This window comes from Nicotiana tomentosiformis, chromosome 5 (assembly GCF_000390325.3).
Source record: "Nicotiana tomentosiformis chromosome 5, ASM39032v3, whole genome shotgun sequence".
Lineage (NCBI taxonomy): Eukaryota > Viridiplantae > Streptophyta > Magnoliopsida > Solanales > Solanaceae > Nicotiana > Nicotiana tomentosiformis.
The window spans coordinates 76,843,926-76,863,160 of NC_090816.1; the positions used below are offsets into that span (position 1 = coordinate 76,843,926).

The 19,235-nt window shown below is 41.7% G+C and overlaps 1 protein-coding gene across 1 annotated transcript; it reads left to right on the forward strand.

Annotated features, from left to right (window-relative positions):
• Nucleotides 1–2,419: 2,419 nt before the first annotated feature.
• On the forward strand, nt 2,420–2,800 carry LOC138892605 (uncharacterized). The gene has a single exon (XM_070176341.1). It carries the CDS (start codon nt 2,420–2,422, stop codon nt 2,798–2,800), a length of 381 nt encoding a protein of 126 aa, XP_070032442.1.
• Nucleotides 2,801–19,235: the final 16,435 nt, after the last annotated feature.

The window sequence follows — 19,235 nt, forward strand, 5'->3', positions numbered from 1 at the left end:
CTTACTAGGTACCGTTGTGGTATACTCATACTACGCTTATGCACATATTTTTGTGCAGATCCAGGTACATCCTATCAGCCTCGATATTAGTGCGATGTGTTGCTGCTCTGGAGATTTCAAGGTACACCTGCCCGCGTCCGTAGGTCTCGGAGTCCCCTTCTATCCTGTTCTTTTATTTTTTCTTTATATTTTAGTAGACAACGATGTATAAAATTTTTCAGCATTGTATCTAGAGCTTGTGACTTATATCTCATCGGGTTTTGGGAAATTGTACGTATTGAGCGTATAGTATATTGGTGAAATTGTTGAAGTTTTGAAATTTTAAGTTTTTATTCAATGTTTCCGCATATTGTTAGGTTTACCTAGTCTTAGAGACTAGGTGTCATCACGACATCCTACGGAGGGGATTTGGGGTCGTGACAAGTTTGTATCAGAGCTCTAAGTTCATAGGTGTTATGAGTCACAAGCAGGTTTAGTAGAGTCTCGTGGATCGGTACGGAGACGTCTGTACTTATCTTCGTGAGGCCATGGAACTGTTAGGAAAAGCTTCACTTCTTTGATTCCTTATCGTGCAAAATCTTTAACTTCGAATTCTAAATTTCTATCTTTCTATTCTCTTACAGATGGTTAGGACACGTACAGCTGGATCAGATGACCAAACACCCGCGCTCCCTGCTAGAGCCGCGAGAGGCTGGGGCGGGGGCCAGGGTAGAAGCCCAGGACGTTCACGTGGTGCGGCGAGAGCACCCGCACGAGCTGCTACAGAGAAGCCACCAGTAGTTCCAGTTGGAGGGCAGACACCTGAGATGCCTGTTACTGCACCAGCTCTCTAGGAGTCTCTCGCCCAGTTTCTGAGCATGTTCGGCACTTTAGCTCAGGCAGGGTTGATCCCACTTACTCCTGCTACATCTAAGGCCGGGGGAGGAGTACAGACTCCCATCGCCCATACCCCAGAGCAGCGGGTCCAGGTTGACCAGGTCCCAGAGGTCATACTAGTGTAGCCGGTAGCCCCAGTTCAGCCCGAGGTTAGGGCTGTAGCGTTTGAGGAGGAGCACATCAGGCTAGAGAGGTACAAAAAGTACCAACCTCCTAACTTTATTGGCTTGGCGTCAGAGAATGCCCAGGGTTTTCTTGAGGAGTGCCACCGTATTCTCTGTACTATGGGTATTGGGGAGTCTAGTGGGGTTGCTTTCACTACGTTCCAGCTTAGGGGAGCGACTTATCAGTGGTGGCGAGCATATGAGTTGGGTAGTTCGGCCGAGGTAGCTTCACTCACTTGGATTCAGTTCTCGGACATGTTCTTAAGGGAGTGTGTTCCCAGAGTCTTAGATATGCATGGCGCACAGAGTTTAAGCAGTTATGCTAGGGTTCTATGACTATGTCGGAGTATACAGTCCGATTCAATGATTTAGCTAGGCATGCACCAGCCTTTCTTGCTACTGTTAGAGAGCGGGTCCATCAATTTATCGAGGGGCTCAACACCAATATTAGATTTAGCATGGCCCGAGAGTTGGAGATGGACATCGCATACCATCATGTAGTGGGGATAGCTAGGAGATTTCGGAGTATGTTGACTCGAGAGAGAGAGGACAGGGAGGCCAAGAGGTCTCGAGAGTCTGGCACATATAGTGGTACTCGTGCCCCAGCTGCAACTCGTCATGGTAGGGGCTATGTGAGTCACCCTGTTCATTCATTCCTTCCAGCTTCCAGCAGTATTCTGGCCACTCCTAGGCCTCAGGCTCCCTATTATGCACCGCCATGATCTAGTGCACCTCTTGCACGAGGTGCTTTCAGAGGTCAGTCTAGCCGATCATGCCCGAGCCAGCCACGTCCTCTGAGAGCTTGTTTTAAGTGTGGTGACACTCGTCATATGGTGTGGGATTTCCCCAGATTCAGGAGGGGTGCACCTCCACAGACTACCCAGGCTCCGTGTATTCCACTGGGTCCTCAGGCTTCGCAATCCATGGTCGCCGCACCAACTACTAACCCACCTGCACACCCAGCTAGATGTGGAGGTCGAGCAGGTAAAGGTCGCCCTAGAAGGGGAGGCCAGGCCAGATAATATGCTCTTCCTACTAGGACGGAGGCAGTTGCATCTAACTCTGTCATCACAGGCCTTGTTCCGGTCTGTCATAGAGATGCATCAGTCTTATTTGATCCAGGCTCCACTTATTCCTATGTGTCGTCTTATTTTGCTCCGTATTTGGGTATATCCCGTGATTCTTTAAGTTCTCCTGTCTATGTGTCTACACCTATGGGAGATTCTATTGTTATTGATTGTGTGTTGTACTTGGTTATTCTTAGTGGTTTTTAGACCAAAGCCAATTTATTGTTGCTTTGTATGGTGGATTTTGATGTTATTTTGGGCATGGACTGGTTGTCGCCATATCATGGTATTCTTGATTATCATGCCAAGACGATGACGTTGTCTATGTCATGTCTACCGCAGTTAGAGTGGAGAGGTGCTTTAGATTATATTTCTAGCATGGTTATTTCATTTCTAACGGCTCATCGGATGGTTGAGAAGGGGTGTGATGCGTATCTGGCATATGTGAGAGATGTCAGTTTTGATACCGTCGAGTCAGTTCCGGTAGTGAGGGATTATCCAGATGCATTCCTGACGGATCTTCCGGGCATGCCGCGTAACAGAGATATCGACTTTGGTATTGATTTGTTACTGGGCACTCAGTCCATTTCTATTCCAACCTATCATATGGCCTCAGCGGAGTTGAAAGAGTTAAAGGAACAGTTGCAGGAGTTGGTTGATAAGGGCTTCATTCAGCCCAGTGTGTCACCTTAGGGTGCTCCAGTCTTATTTGTCAAGAAGAAGGATGGTTCTATGCGAATATGTATTGATTATCGCCAGTTGAACAAGGTTATAGTGAAGAACAGGTATCCATTGCCACGTATTGATGACCTATTTGATCAGCTTCAGGGTGCCAGGGTGTTCTCTAAGATCAAGGGAGCCAGATAACCCGAAGACTACCTTCAGGACTCGGTATGGACATTACGAGTTCCTTGTGATGTCTTTGGGCTGACCAACACCCAAGCAACATTCATGCACTTGATGAGTAGTGTATTTTAGCCCTATCTTGACTCGTTCGTCATTGTGTTCATTGACGACATTCTGGTGTACTCCTGGAACCGGGAGGATCATGAGCAGCACCTGAGGACTGTGCTTCAGACCTTGAGAGAAAAGAAGTTATATGCAAAATTTTCGAAGTGTGAATTCTGGCTAGATTCAGTGGTATTTTTGGGTCATGTAGTATAGAGTGAGGGGATCAAGGTAGATCCGAAGAAGATTGAAGCAGTGCAGAGTTAGCCCAGACCGTCCTCGGCTACGGATATCCGGAGTTTTCTTGGTTTGGCAGGGTATTACCGTCTATTTGTACATGGTTTCTCGTCTATTGCATCACCTATTGTCATACCACCTTTTTTCGAAGATAAGGGAGTTTTTTCCATTAAAGTAACATTATTCGAAATGGAATTATTTATTTAATTAGATTCGCCACTTGTAATAATTATTATGGTGTCCCAAGTCACCGATTTATTTTAAAATCCCAAATTGAGGAAATTGACTCTATTTATGGTCCGCGAACACAGAAGACCGGGTAAGGAATTCTGTTAACCCGGGAGAAGGTGTGAGGCACTTCCGAGTTCTGTGGTTTTAGCTCGGTCGCTTAACAATTAATATTTGGCTTAATTATCTGAATTATTACATGTTTAAAACCGTTTATGCGTTGCCGCTTTTAATTATAATAAAAAATTATGGAATTTATTTGAACAAGTCGCGATGTCGCGCACTTGCTACTTTGTACACATCGCAAATCATGGCACGTGAAACGTACCCGTGATTCACAACGTGTTTATTTTAATTGTTTGAAGTTGTGATCAAGTCGCATGGAACGCGCACTTGAGTTGGGATTTACGTATCATGACCATACCACGGGAACCGTACCCATAGTCACAAATAATTTTATTTATTAATCGCGCCTACAGAAACTAGCACATTTGAATTATTTTCCTTATCTTTGAGACTATTGTGAGGCCAAGAGTTATAGAATTCACCTGTTTGAGAGTAATCGTACCTTTTGTTACCTATGTGGGATTATAAAAATACTTTCATGATTGTAGCTGATCCTCATTGAGCTAATATGATTACTTTATTTTGCGCTAACGGGCTGCCAATAGCCGATTTACTATGTAACACTCTATTAATCCAAATCCAAACCTCCCCCTTATTTTTAATGGAGTCAACAACTATTCCACTGTCTAGAGCCTAAATTAGTCATCGCCACGTAAAGAGAGCTAATGAGGAAAAGGAAAGGTTAATTACCAATGGCTTTGAGTCATGGACATTTAAGCTATTAAATTGTGGCCAAGACTACACAACAGATCCAGTTCTGATCACATGGGCCCTGGTCAGGCCCATGTCGATTATATTCAAAAACCACTGAACAGCTTCAAGCCCACTTGGCCCAGTATCTCGAAGAGTCATGGACTCTTCGCATTTTCACAAACAGATCAGGCCCTAGTTACATTAAATTTCATGAAAAATGGATTTCCTTAGGCCGCATGCTTTCATTTCCCCAGCAGATTCTCAATTCAATAGGAAACAACTATCATTAATAAAATAGCTAAATAAAAAAAATTGGAATTAGTTTATGTCACGCCCCGACCTCGGGGAGCGCGACCGGCGCTCAACCGAGATAACCCGACCGAACAAACCTGCTGGATTTCCTTCTATCTAACTCACCCATAGACAAAGAGAATATAATCTTCATTAATTAATACTACGAGGGAACACTAGTTTCATCACCATTAGTTACTTCATTTATAAGTCTCCAAAGCAATACATTTCACAACCATAGTTTTACAGTGGAAGCATGAGATAAAATTATGACATCTTTAGTATATCTTTCCCACACTAATACACAACCCACGCTATGTCTACGGAGCTTCTAATAGATATAAAAGAATACAATGTTAATGCCGGCAACAAGGTTCCGGCTATACCTCAAAACATAATACACGCGTAACAAAAGATGCACAACCCCAAAATGAAGTGGGGCTCACCAAGTCAGCTGGAAAAAAGTGTACCTCTATCACTTGTAAATGCCTCCCGCCGTGGAACCACCTGCATCCATTAAAGATGAAGCACCCCCGGCCAAAAGGGACGTTAGTACATGTCGAATAGTACTAGTATAAAAATCAAAACATTTATTCAAGGACTTGGAAATACAACATGAATATGATGAATCATGGTAACAATAATAGGGCTTAGATAGGCATACAAGTCAAAACAGATGTTATTAAGAACTTCCAATAACATTATAAATTTCAAGTCGGGGATCCTCTACAACTATCTTTACACAGAGTGGCCTTGCCGCCTCATCCCAAGGTATGCGGGTGGAGGTGCATTCACAATACTACACAAAGAGGCCCTGCCGCCTTACCCGAATGTATGTGAGTGGAGGTATACTCACAATACCACAACTCTACACAAAGCAGCCACGCCGACTCACCCCAATGTGTGCGGGTGGTGGTGTAACAACAATACCAGAATCCTACACAAAGCGGCCCTCCCGCCTCACCCCAATATATATGCGGGTGGAGGTGTAATCCCAATCACAATCTTTACACAATTTGGCATAATAACTTTCATTTGAAACACGACTTGGAGTTATAACATGAAGACACACAATCTATACTTTGAACACATCCTCAATTATTAGCACAACATAATAAGAGCATTTGAAACACATTGAACATATATCTTTGCCACAAAGCTTATTCAGAATAATTGATTTATGATGATCAACTCGGAACTTACAAGGGTAATGTGGGGTTCAATTCTAAGAGAAGAGTTTAGCCAACATACCTTGCTTTGAACTTCCTTAAATTACTACAATGTTCTGAAAACTCTAGCAACCTCAATTTATTTAGAAACATAACAAAATTGAACCATAATTAGGAAGATATCTGTGGGTTCACCTCATTTAAGCATTTGATCAAACACTAGGTGTGCATCATGATTTCAAGGGTCTTCTATGGTAGATTCCTTCATCCCACAACCCAATCGTTACCCATTTGAGCCCAAGAACCTTCCCATACATATCGTTGGTACATGCACGTATAATAATACTCTCTCATACAAGAATCACATTCCCTATTACCCAAAATCCGAAATTGAATAATTGGGAGAAGCAATTCTTACCTTTTTGAAGCCCTAACAAGTCCCTCTTGATGAGATTTCAAGGCTTGACTCAAGTTGAGTAGTAAAATCCTTATCCCTCCCTTTCCTCTCTCTAGAATAGATCTCTACTCTCTCTAAAACATCAGGTAATCCCCTAAAAATAAACCCTTAGGCTAGATAAATGAAATGGGTGTCAAGTTATAAAATTAGAAAAATGAAGCCCTGACGAAGATCTGCGATCGCATATGCAACCGCATAACACTTATGCGATCCACAAATCGACCGCACAATTGGTGCTCCATATCCCGATCAATTACCATATTCATGCCCATGATGCAAACTTCATATTCAGTGGTTTTGTTTGTACAGAAGAACCAGAGCCGGGCTGTGGCCATATAGTGTTGACCTGTGGGCGAAATCAGAATTGCCCTGATCCCCACGCCCTTTGCATTTATAGCCCCATCAAAGAACATTTTCCACGCATTGGTGTTCTCTGGAACTACTTCAACTGAGTTTACTTCCTCGTCCGAAAAGTAAGTGCTTAGGGGTTGGTATTCATCATCGACCGGATGCTGAGCTAGATGAAGTGCCATGGCTTGGGCTTTCATTGTCGTGCAGGTGACATAGACAATGTTAAACTCTGTGAGAAGGATCTGCCATTTTGCTAACCTTCCAGTGGGCATTGGCTTCTGGAATATATACTTCAAAGGATCCATCCTGGTTATGAGATATGTTGTATAATCCAACAAGTAATGTTTGAGCTTTTGGGCGACCCAAGTTAGGGCGCAACAAGTTCTTTCCAACAAAATGTATTTGGCTTCATAACTGGTGAACTTCTTACTCAGATAGTATATGGCTTGTTCTCTCTTTCCGGTCACATCGTGTTGCCCCAGGACATAGCCAAAAGAATTCTCCATGACTGTTAGATTTAAGAACAAAGGTCTTCCCAGCTCGGGTGGAACCAACACTGACGGATTTGACAGATATTCTTTGATTTTATCAAAAGCTTCTTGACACTCATCAGTCCATTTAATTGCCGCGTCTTTCTTTAACAGCTTGAATATGGGCTCACAAGTGGTAGTAAGCTGAGCGATGAATCTGCTGATGTAATCCAGCCTCCCTAGCAGACTCATGACTTCTTTCTTGGTCCTTGGAGGGGGCAAATCCTGAATAGACTTTATTTTTGTTGTATCTAATTCGATACCCCTCCGACTAACTATAAACCCCATAAGTTTCCCAGATGGAACCCCGAATGCACATTTAGTTGGGTTCAATTTCAAATCATACACGCGCAGTCGCTCAAAGAACTTCCTCAGATCTCGCACATGGTCCTCTTGTGTTCTGGATTTAATGAACACATCATCCACATATACCCCTATTTCATAGTGCATCATGTCATGGAAGATGGCAGTCATAGCTCTCATGTAGGTTGCCCCAGCATTTTTCAAACCAACTGGCATGACCTTGTAATAGTAAGTGCCCCAAGGTATGGTGAAAGTAGTCTTTTCGGCATCTTCTTTATCCATCAGAACCTGGTGATACCCAGCATAACAATCCACGAAAGACTGTATCTCATGTTTAGAACAGTTATCAACAAGAATGTGGATGTTTTGCAATGGAAAGTTGTCCTTGGGACTCGCCTTGTTCAAATCCTGATAATCAACACACACTTGGCTTTTTTCATCTTTCTTCGCCACTGGGACCACATTAGCCAGCCACGTGGTGTATCTGACTACTCGGATCACGCTAGCTTTCAGTTGTTTCGTGACTTCTTCCTTGATCTTATCACTAATGTCTGTTTTGAACTATCTTTGCTTCTATTAGACGGGTGGATAACCGGGATAGGTAGGCAATTTATGTACTGCCAAATCAACGCTCAGTCCTGGCATATCATCATAAGACCATGCGAACACGTCTTTGAATTCAAACAAAAGTCGGATCAAGGCGTCCCTGGTTCTTTCATCAGTGTGAATGCTTATCATGGTTTCTCGGATCTCTTCTGAACTGCCCAAATTAACTGGCTCGGTGTCATTTAAGTTTGGCTTAGGCTTATTCTCAAATTATTCCAATTCTAGATTTATTTCCCTAAAAACCTCATCTTCATCATATTCTGGCTCTTGATTCATTATTTCAAAGTTAGACAGCATTTTAGGATTTGGGCATGAAGTTCGCAAGGATGTCATCTTATTTAAGTCTGCATTATAAGAACTGAAAAGAAAAAGATAAGAAAAATAGCAAAATCAGAACAAAAGAAAAGAGACATTTATGGACGACGAAATATTGATTTCATTTCATTGAATTGAAGATATGAGGGTTTACATCAGAATAAAAAACAATACAGTAAAACATTCGAGTTACACCCTGAAATAACTCGTAATGTAGAAGAGATGGCAAAACTGAACTACCGAGACTCCTGCCTGACCGGGAATGGGGTAGCCTCCCAGGTCTAGAGCTTGAAATCCGGCCCCATATACTGCACCTCGGCATTGCTCGTGTCTTCCCCTAGCTGGACCATGTGGGACTCATATAGCATTTGTTTCAAGGCTTCGCAAATATCATCAATTTCCTCAGTCGTGAAGGCCTCTTCTTCTTCTTCCACATACTTTGGTTTGACAAATGATTGGGCGAGATGTGGAATGGGCTGGGACAGGACCCACCCATTTTATTTGCACTTATTAGCCCATGTTCTGTTGGCCTCTGAAGCTCGGAAACCCACACCAAAACACTTCTCATTGGCGATTGGGATAATAGGCTCAGTGATGCCGTGCAAAGATACCCCGAGCCCCTTTCCGGGCTTGTACCCATTTCGAATCATTTGGGTGGCGACCATGACCAAAGCATTAGACAAGCAAGGTTGACGTAATGGGGCCCCTTCTTCAAATTGGTCGGCGACCACAATTTCGAATGCTTGGTATACAATATGCTCGTTGCCTTCCCTAGCTTCAAGACACGGGATTGAAGGGTCCCGGTAGATGGATTGCTCATCTTCTCCATGGACAACAATCTCTTGATTTTCATATTCAACCTTGACCATTTGGTGAAGAGTGCAGGGAACGGCTCCAGCAGCATGGATCCATGGTCTACCCAGGAGGAAATTGTATGAGGTTTCCATGTCCAACACCTGGAAGGTCACCTCAAAATCTACAGGGCCAATGGTCAGAATTAGATCAATTTCTCCTATTGTCTCTCTTGACACCATCAAAAGCTCGTACATAGACGTTGTTAGCTCGGATTCTTTCTATTCCAATCTCCATTCTCTAGAGTGTTGAGAGAGGACAAATATCGACCCCGAACCCACCATCTAACATCACTCTTTTCACATAATAGCCCTCACATTTGACAGTCAAGTGGAGGGCTTTATTTTGGGCGGCTCCCTCTGGGGGCAAATCATCATGGCTAAAGGAAATCCTATTGACCTAAAAGAATCTTTCGGCCATTCTTTCCAGTTGTTCGACAGAAGTATCAACCGGGACGTATGCCTCATTCAGTGTTTTGAGGAGGACTTTCTGGTGTTCATTCAAACTCAACAATAAAGATAAGAGTGAGACTTGGGAAGAAGTCTTTTGGAGTTGGTCAACTATTGAGTATTCTGAAGTTTTCATCTTTCTGAAGAACTCTTCTGCTTCCTCATTACTTACAGGCTTCTTGGACGGCATCTGTTTATCCTTGTTTAGTTTGGAATTCTTTAGCTCTTCTGGGGTGTGGTACATCCCAGACTGATTCATCTCATTCACTTCTCCCATAACCTTTTTCCCTTTGTATGTAACCATGGTTCTGTTGTAGTTCCAAGGGACTGCGGTGGGATATTTCATAGGGCTCTGTGGTGCGAGGCTGATAACCACTGGCTCAGTCAGCCTTGGTGAAATTACTGGCCCACGCGCCACATAGGTCCTCTTTGGCACATACAATCTTGGCACACTCAATGTCGCCTTCCTTTCATTAAATTTCTTGGGAGTGTTGAGGATAAGTTGTTCTTTTCTCGGGGCCTTAGGAACATAGAGAACCACGTTTTTGGCAGGTGCTCGCCCAGTCTTTGTTTCAACAGCTTGAGGAACCGGAGCAACTTTCTTTTCGGTTTTGGCCAATTTCATCGCCGCTTTAGGTCTTGCCTCTGAATTGGCGATGGCAACAATAGCCTTCAATGCTGGATCAAACTTTTTGTCATCACTAATGATTCCAATGACTGACCCATTATTGTGAGCCGGTAATGGATTGTTAGTCACATTAGTGATCTCTTCATCCCTTAGCACAAGTCTTTTTTCTTCTATCAAGCTTTCGACTGCCCTTTTGAGTGTCCAACAGTCTTCTGTATCATGGCCTTCTACTCCTAAATGGTAAGCACATCTGGTACCAGCCCTGTATGATGGGGACTCAGGATTTTGCCGATTGGGAGGTACAGGTTGCAATAGACCCAGTTGGATTAACTTTTGAAGCAGACTTGAGTTAGATTCACCAATAAGGGTGATATTGCTTCTCCTGGGGGGCTCATGAGGGCATGGTTATGTTGGTGTGCATTTTGTGATGGGCGCGGATTATATGGAGCTTGGTAGGGATGGTTTTTTTTAGGAGGTGGAGCTCGGGCTTGGTTGTAGTGCTGTTGTGGTCGTGTGTTAGGTTGGGCATTCATCACCGCATAGTGAGGCGGTGCCACGGCATAAGCTGCATCTTGATGTGGGAAATAGTGTTGTGGTGTTCTTGGTGGCATATAAGAGCGGTCAAATGATCGGTGAGGCCTTCTTGAACTCGAAGCCATCATGGCTCCCTCCTCCCTCTTTTTGCGATTGGCCAAACCCCTGAGCCATTCTGGATGACTTGTGATATAGCTTTCAAAGCGGCTTGACTTAATATCCGACCAGTTTTCAGACCGTTCTCTACCACCTCCTCGATCTTGATAGCTTTAGAAAATGGCTTGCCCATAGAGGACATCATATTCTGGAAGTAATCCTCCTTTTGGGCCTGTAGGAAGACCCTAACCATTTCTGCTTCGTCTATTAGAGGCTCCCTGGCGGCTTGCTCGCGCCATTTGACAGCATATTCACAAAAAATTTTCATGATTTTCTTTTTAAAATTAGACAAAACGTTTCTGTCGGGAGCCATGTCCACATTATACTGGAACTGACAGAAAAAATCTCGGGCCAAATTGACCCACATATGCCAATGGGTAATTTCTTGATCCATGTACCATTCGGAAGCAATTCCGGTGAGACTTTCTCCAAAATAGGCCATTAACAACTCCTCTTTTCCACCAATGCCCCTCAACTGGTTACAATATCATTTCAGATGAGCGATCGGGTCTCCATGACCGTCGTACTTTTGAAACCTGCCAGCAAGCGCAGATAAAGGAACATACACAGATCAGAGTACGCGACACTCTTTTGGCCGCTTAAGCCTTGAATGTTTTTTAAGCTTTGTTCTAAGCTCTTCATCTTCCGAGTTATTTCCTCTAGCTTGGGATTCTTGACAACCTTTTCTTGCCGAACCGAGAAGTCACATTGCGGAGGTTGAGTAAATGAGTATGGGGTCACATATGTCATTTCTGGTAGAAACTGTGGACCCTCAAAGGTGAATGTTAGAGGCTAAACATATGGCTGTGGTATAGTTGATTGTGTTGTGGTGCAGACTGGTGCTACAGAGAACATTGTTGGAGGTGCCCTTGAATCCGATGCCTGGGGGTGAACCACAGAAAACATGCCAGGACCGTTAGATGGCATTGGAGGGTATCCGCACGGGATGAATAGGTTGGGCACAATGACGTTGGTGGCCTCACTTGACCTGGGGATCAACCCAGGGAACCCATGAATTGCAATCGGTGGTTCCCTACCTTTAGACCAGGCGTCCCACATTTCGAACATGCGGAGACGCAACATCCTATTTTCTTAAGCAGTTGCTGATTCTGGCAGTGGAATAGCCGGTTCAAGGCTATCGTTAGGATTAATAATGCGGAGATTGTTTTCTGAGGACATTGGAACCTTTCCTTTGGATCTTGAAAAATAGGGGTGAGAAGCAAGATTACCAACAAAACCAACTACCTGAAAAAAACCTGGCTAAATGCACGCACAACAACCTTGTTAGATTTGAAACATCTTAACATGTAGAAAATCGTACGTAGGGATGCAATGCACCTAAATAGTTAAACGCTTCTACCATGGGTTTGAACGGTTGCGTGCTTCATCCCATCTTTCACTAGCTCTTTTCCACTCTGTAACTCTTTCCTTTCATTCATTTTTTTTCATATCTTGATTTCTTTTTCTTTCTCTTTTTGTTGTTTTTCGCTCTTTGTTTTTCTCTGTTATTTTTGTCACACTTTTTTTTTCTTTTTCTTTCTTCTCTTTTTTTTCTTTCACTCGGTTTATTTAATGGCAATGATCGAATCCGATGGGGGTTGCCTATTTATCATGACGCCGTATGAATCAAATTATTAGGTAGTTTAGGGAAATAAAGTATATAAGCTAGCTCTTTTTTTTATTTTTTATTTTTTATTTATTGTTTGGGATGTTTTTGAAAATAAGGCTTTTTAAAGAAGAAAGAAAATATTCTTGGATTTTGATTTGTTCTTTGGGGAATTTTTGAAAGAAAAGACTTCTAAAGAACAAAAAGAAAATATTTTTGGATTTTGATATTTTTGCTTTTGAATTTCCAAAAGAACGACTTCTAAAGAAGAAAGATAATATTTTGGATTTTGATTTAAAATTATTTTATTTTTTTTATTTTTTAAATTTTTGGGAGAAAGACTTCTAAAGAAAGAAAAACATATTTTTGGATTTTGATTTGATTTATTTATTTATTTTCTCGAATGAAAAACTTCTAAAAAGAACGAAAAATATTTTGGGTTTAAAATCTTTTTTTTTATTTGGGATTTTCTAAGAAAAGACTTCTAAAGAAGGAATTAAAGGAAAATATTTTTAGATTTTTAAATATTGGGGCCAGAACCGATGAGGTTTGCCTACGTATCTCACATTCGGTGAGAATCAGACCCGCGTAGTTCGGTCAGTGTTGACACAACAGAAAAATATGACTTTTTGAAAACATTGGCTCATTTTGAAATGACTTTTCTTTTTCCCTTTTTTTTCAAAATTTCGGCAGAGTTTTAGGATTTTTCAAATACCTGAATTTTTCAGAACCGGGTAAATTTTCTCTCTCCTACCTCACTCTTGATTTTTTCTTGATTTTCTTTCCCTATTCTAGAAGTCAGTCAACATGCAAGCCGAAACAAATATATGCACAAGTAGCACGTAAAATACATCAGGATGGTCTTTTATATTGGGTACACCTGTCCTAGACGGACCCAACCCCTGTGTTGAGTCCCCAAAGTCAATGCACGTGATGCAAACAAATATTCCTGCTAGGCATCCGGCATGAGGCTATGTTATTCTAGGTTTAATTCCTGGGGTGTGTACCCGAGCGGACAACTCGAGCCGGGGGAGGAGGGGAGGGGGCATTGTACCGGAAATACAGAAGCTTCACCGGCTTTGCAACTTATCCGATCCTCGTTCTAAAATTTGAGGTATGACTCTAATAGAAAAGAAGCCACGCGAAGCGCACGCTTCCTAGAAGATTTAGAAGACTCAGAGAGAAGAAGGATGTCGTAACAGTTTTATATACAGTTCACGACAATATCAAAGTGGTAAAGAGCAATAATTAGCATATTAGGCGAAACACGTAAGATTAGAAAATAAACAAAAGCCAAGTATAAAAGTCATCTTCGAATTCTAAACCCTGAACCAGAGATTCTGGGTTCAATCCCCAGTAGAGTCGCCAGAGCTGTCACACCTCCTTTTTTCCGAAGATAAGGGAGGTTTTCCAATTAAAGTGACGTTATTCGAAATGAGATTATTTATTTAATTAGAGTCTATACTTGAAATAATTATTATGGTGTCCCAATCATCGTTTTATTTTAAAATTCCAAATCGAGAAAATTGACTCTATTTATGGTCCGTGAACATAGAAAACCAGGTAAAGAATTCTCTTAATAATTAATATTTGGCTTAATTATATGAATTATTACATGTTTAAAACCGTTTATGCGTTACCGCTTCTATACCGCTTTTAATTATTTTAAACAATTATGGAATTTATTTGAACAAGTCGTGATGTCACGCACTTGCTACTTTATACACATCGCAAATCACGCCACGTGAAACATATTCGTGATTTACAATGTGCTTATTTTAATTGTTTGAAGTTGTGATCAAGTCGCATGAAATACGCACTTGAGTTGGGATTTACGTATCATGACCATACCAAGGCAACCGTACCCATAGTCACAATAATTTTATTTATTAATCGTGCCTAAAGCAACTAGCGCATTTGAACTACTTTCCTAATCTTTGAGATTATTGTGAGGCCAAGAGTTATAGAATTCATCTGTTTGAGCGTAACCATACCTTTTGTTACCTATGTGGGATTATAAAAATACTTTCACGATTGTAGCTGATCCTCATTGAGCTAATATGATTACTTTATTTTGCTCTAACGGGCTGCCAGTAACCGATTTCCCATGTACGCTCTGTTGATCCAAATCCAAACCTCCCCCTAATTATCAATGAAGTCAACAAGTATTTCACTCTCTATATCCTAAATTAGTCATCGTCACGTAAGGAGAGTTAATGAGGAACAGGAAATGTTAATTACAAACGACTTTGAGTCATGGGCATTTAAGCTATTCAATTGTGGTCAAGACTACACAACAGATTCAGTTCTGATCACATGGGACCTGGTCAGGCCCATGTAAATAATATTCAAAAAAAGCTGAACAACTTCAAGCCCACTTGGCCCAGTATCTTGAAGAGTCATGGACTCTTCTCATTTTCACAAATAGATCAGGCCCTAGTTACCCTAAATTTCATGAAAAATGGATTTCCTTAGGCCGCATGCTTTCATTTCCCCAACAGATTCTCAATTCACAAGGAAACAACTATCATTAATCAAACAGCTAAATACAAAAAATTAGAATTAGTTTAATCTTGTAAGCTCACCTTAAACATGAATATGGCTTTTAGAAGGTGGATTCTTTCAACAAACCGTATCAACTTAATAAATAATTACTTAACATTTAATTGAAATATGTTTTATAGCATCAGATATTAATCAACGAAGGAGAATTAGGTAGATTTGGAAACTAAACAGACCATATCTAGAAGATCAATCGCAAACTGAACATGAACAACTCAGATTTTATTCCTAAACTCGAAATGAAGGATAACAGATGAAGATCCCATACCTGATAGTAGAAATCGAATGAACTCAATCAAATAAAGGTCTGAAGTTGTAGAAATGAAATTCAGCAACTCGAGACAAACAAATTCAAGTAGTAAACAACAGCTCTTCAAGCTCAACATCTTCCTAAACCCAGAAAAACATGCACCAATTGAGTAGGAACTGGAAACCAACTTCGAATTCCCCTTTTTTGATTGTTTTTTTTTTGTTTATGAGAATTTTTGGTTTTTTTTTAAAAAAATCCAGAACCCCTTTTTTTATCTTTGTTTTATGATAGATATCTGTGGGAGTGAGGAGAGGAGAATGAATAAAGGTGAGAGTGAGGTGAGAGATGGGGAAGCTGACTTGAGAGGATGAAAGGATTAGGGGCGACTAGGGTTTTTTTTTCAGATGAGGGGGTGAATGTTCTTTTGAGGGGATTTATAGTAGGTGATGGATCGGATTTTATGGACCGGGTTTGGGAAAGGGTTTGGGGAGGAATTAAGGCAATTGGGCCATTCAATTTTTCTTGGCCCAGTTCAAATGTGAAGCCTAACAACCCCTTTTCATTCTTTTCCTTCTTTATTAGATTTTTCGTAAAGTTAGCCACTTTAAACTCTAATTGTAGGTTAATCCAATTTGTATGGCTAAACTATTTATCTATTTTACCTATTGATTGACTAATGACCTAATTAATTAACTAACCTAAGAATACATTTTTTGTGATTTTTAGATATTTAACTAATGCATTTAACAATGTAATGAAATTCTAAAATGCAATTAGAATTCAATGAATGAAATCAAAAGTATTTTTGGTAGTTTTATGATTTAAAATGCCCCCCTAATAATGCAATTAATCTAAAAATGCAAACAAACAAAGAAGGAAAAATCTTTAGAATTTCTACAACAATCAAAATGATTAAAAAAATTTATTTTTTGAATCTTTTAGGAGTGATTTATACTTAGGGAAAAAATTACGTGCTCACACCTATGACCAGGCTGACCCAGAAGAGTGCTATGTTCAGGTGGACCGAGGAGTGTGAGGAGAGCTTTCAAAATTTCAAGACTGCTTTGACTACATCCCCAGTGTTGGTATTGCCTACAGGTTCAGGGTCTTATACTGTGTATTATGATGCATTGCGCATTGGTCTCAGCGCGGTGTTGATGCAGGATGGTAGAGTGATTGCCTACATGTGTAGACAGCTAAAGGTGCATGAGAAGAAATATCCTGTCCGCGACCTCGAGTTATTAGCTATTATACATTCCTTGAAGATCTGGCGTCACTATTTGTACGGTGTCCCTTGTGAGGTCTACACTGATCACCGGAGTCTACAATATCTGTTCAAACAGAAAGATCTTAACTTGCGGCAACAGAGGTGGTTAGAGTTTCTTAAGGACTATGATATCACCATTCTATATCATCCCAGAAAGGCCAATGTGGTGGTCGATGCCTTGAGTCGCAAGGCGGAGAGTTTGGGCAGCTTAGCATATCTACCGATAGTAGAGAGGCCATTAGCCTTGGATTTTCAAGCCTTGGCCAACTAGTTTCTTAGATTGGATATTTCTGAGCAGAGCCGAGTTTTGGATTGTATGATTTCTCGGTCTTGTCTTTATGATCGTATCAGATAGCGTCAGTATGGCGACCCCCATCTGCATGTCCTCAAGGACACGGTTTAGCACGGCGATGCCAAGGAGGTCACTATTGGAGATGACAGTGTATTACAGATGCATAGCAGGCTATGTGTGCCCAATGTAGATGGCTTGGGTGAGTTGATTCTCGAGGAGGCTCACAGTTCGCGGTACTCCATTCATCCAGGTGCCGGGAAGATGCATCAGGATCTGAGGCAGAATTATTCGTGGAGGAGAATGAATAAGGACATAGTGGAGTATGTATCTCGATGCCTAAATTGTTAGCAGATGAAGTATGAGCATCAACGGCTAGGTGGATTGCTTCAAAAGCTAGAGATCCCAGAGTGGAAATGGGAGCGGATCACTATGGATTTTGATGTTGGACTCCCACAGACTCAGAGAAAGTTTGATGCAGTTTGGCTGATTGTAGATAGGTTGATCAAGTCGGCTCATTTCATTACAGTGGTGATTATTTATTCCTCTGAGCAGCTGGCTCGAGTTTATATTCGCGAGATTGTCAGGCTTCATGGCGCGCCGGTATCTATCATCTCTGACCGGGGTACGCAATTTACATTGCGATTCTGGAGAGCCATACAGCATGAGTTAGGTACTTGAGTGGAGTTGAGTACAACATTTCCCCCTCAGACGGACGGACAATCCGAGTGCACTATTCAGCTATTAGAGGATATGCTTTGTGCGTGTGTGATGGAGTTTGGGGGTTCTTGGTATAAGTTTTTGCCGCTTGTGGAGTTTGCCTACAATAACAGCTACCAATCGAGCATTCAGACGGCCCCGTACGAGGCTTTGTATGGTAGGCGGTGCCGGTTTCTGGTGGGTTGGATTGAGCAGGGTGAGGCTAAGCTATTGGGTACAGACTTGATTCAGGATGCTTTGGAAAAGATTAAATTAATTCAGGATCGACTTCATACAGCCCAATCTAGACAGAAGAGTTTTGCCGATCGGAAGGTTTGCGACGTTGCATTCATGGTTGAGGAGCGAGTCTTGCTCCGGGTTTCGTCCATGAAGGGTGTTATGAGGTTCGGGAAGAAGGGCAAGGTGAGCCCTAGGTATATCGGACCTTTTGAGATTTTTGAGAGGGTTGGAGAGGTGGCCTTCAGACTTGCACTACCACCGACTCTAGCTGCAGTTCATCCAGTGTTCCATGTTTCTATGCTCCAGAAGTATCACATCGGTCCATCGCATGTGTTAGATTTCAGCTCACTCCAGTTGGACACGAATCTATCTTATGTTGAGGAGCCGGTTGCCATTTTGGACAAGCAGGTTCGAAAGTTGAGCTCAAAGAATATTGCTTCAGTTAAGGTCCAGTGGCGGGGTCAGCTACTCGAGGAAGGACCTTGGGAGACTGAGCATGATATACGTAGCCGTTATGCTCATCTTTTCACCTCTTCAGGTATGTCTCTATACTCGTTCGAGGATGAATGTTTGTTTTATGAGGGATAGGATGTAATGACCCGATCGGTCGTTTTGAAAGTATTAGCATCGATCCCCTAATTATTGCTTCCTTTATTTCATTTTGTGGTTATGTGACTTGCTGGGACACTTGGTGTCAGATTCGGGAGAGTTTCAGAGTGGAATGGGACACATAGTCCCTAAATTGGAAGTTTAAGTCGTAGGAGTTGAGCGTAGTTAGACTTGTGTGAAGACAACTCCGGAATTGAGTTTTGACGGTTTCAATAGCTCCGTAGGGTGATCTTGGTCTAATGATCATGTCTGAATGTTGATTTGGAGGTCCGTAGATCATTTCGGCGTTAATTGGCAAAAGTTGGAAATTGGTGGAATTTTGGGAAGTTTGACCGGGAGTAAACTTTTTGATATCGGGGTTGGATTCCGATTTCGGAAGTTGGAATAGGTCAATAGTGTGTGTAAAATCTAAGGTCAATCGGACTTGATTTGATAGGGTTTGGCATCGAATTTAGAAGTTAAAAGTTTATAAGTTTATAAAGCTTGAATTGGGGTGTGATTCGTGATTTTAGGGTTGTTTTATGTGATTTGATGTTTCGAGCATGTTTGTATGATATTTTAGGACTTGTTGGTATGTTTGGTTGACGTCTCGGGGACCTCGGATGTAATTCGAACAATGTTCGACGCATTTCGGAACACTTAGGATTGCTGAATCTGGTGCTTCTGGTTTCCTTCTATACGATCACGTGGTTTGAACCGCGATCGCGAAGGAGTTTCAATGGTCTGAATTTCT

Excerpts from the sequence above, each read along its gene's own strand:
- LOC138892605 (XM_070176341.1), top strand. The coding sequence starts at position 2,420 with ATGACGTTGTCTATGTCATGTCTACCGCAGTTAGAGTGGAGAGGTGCT.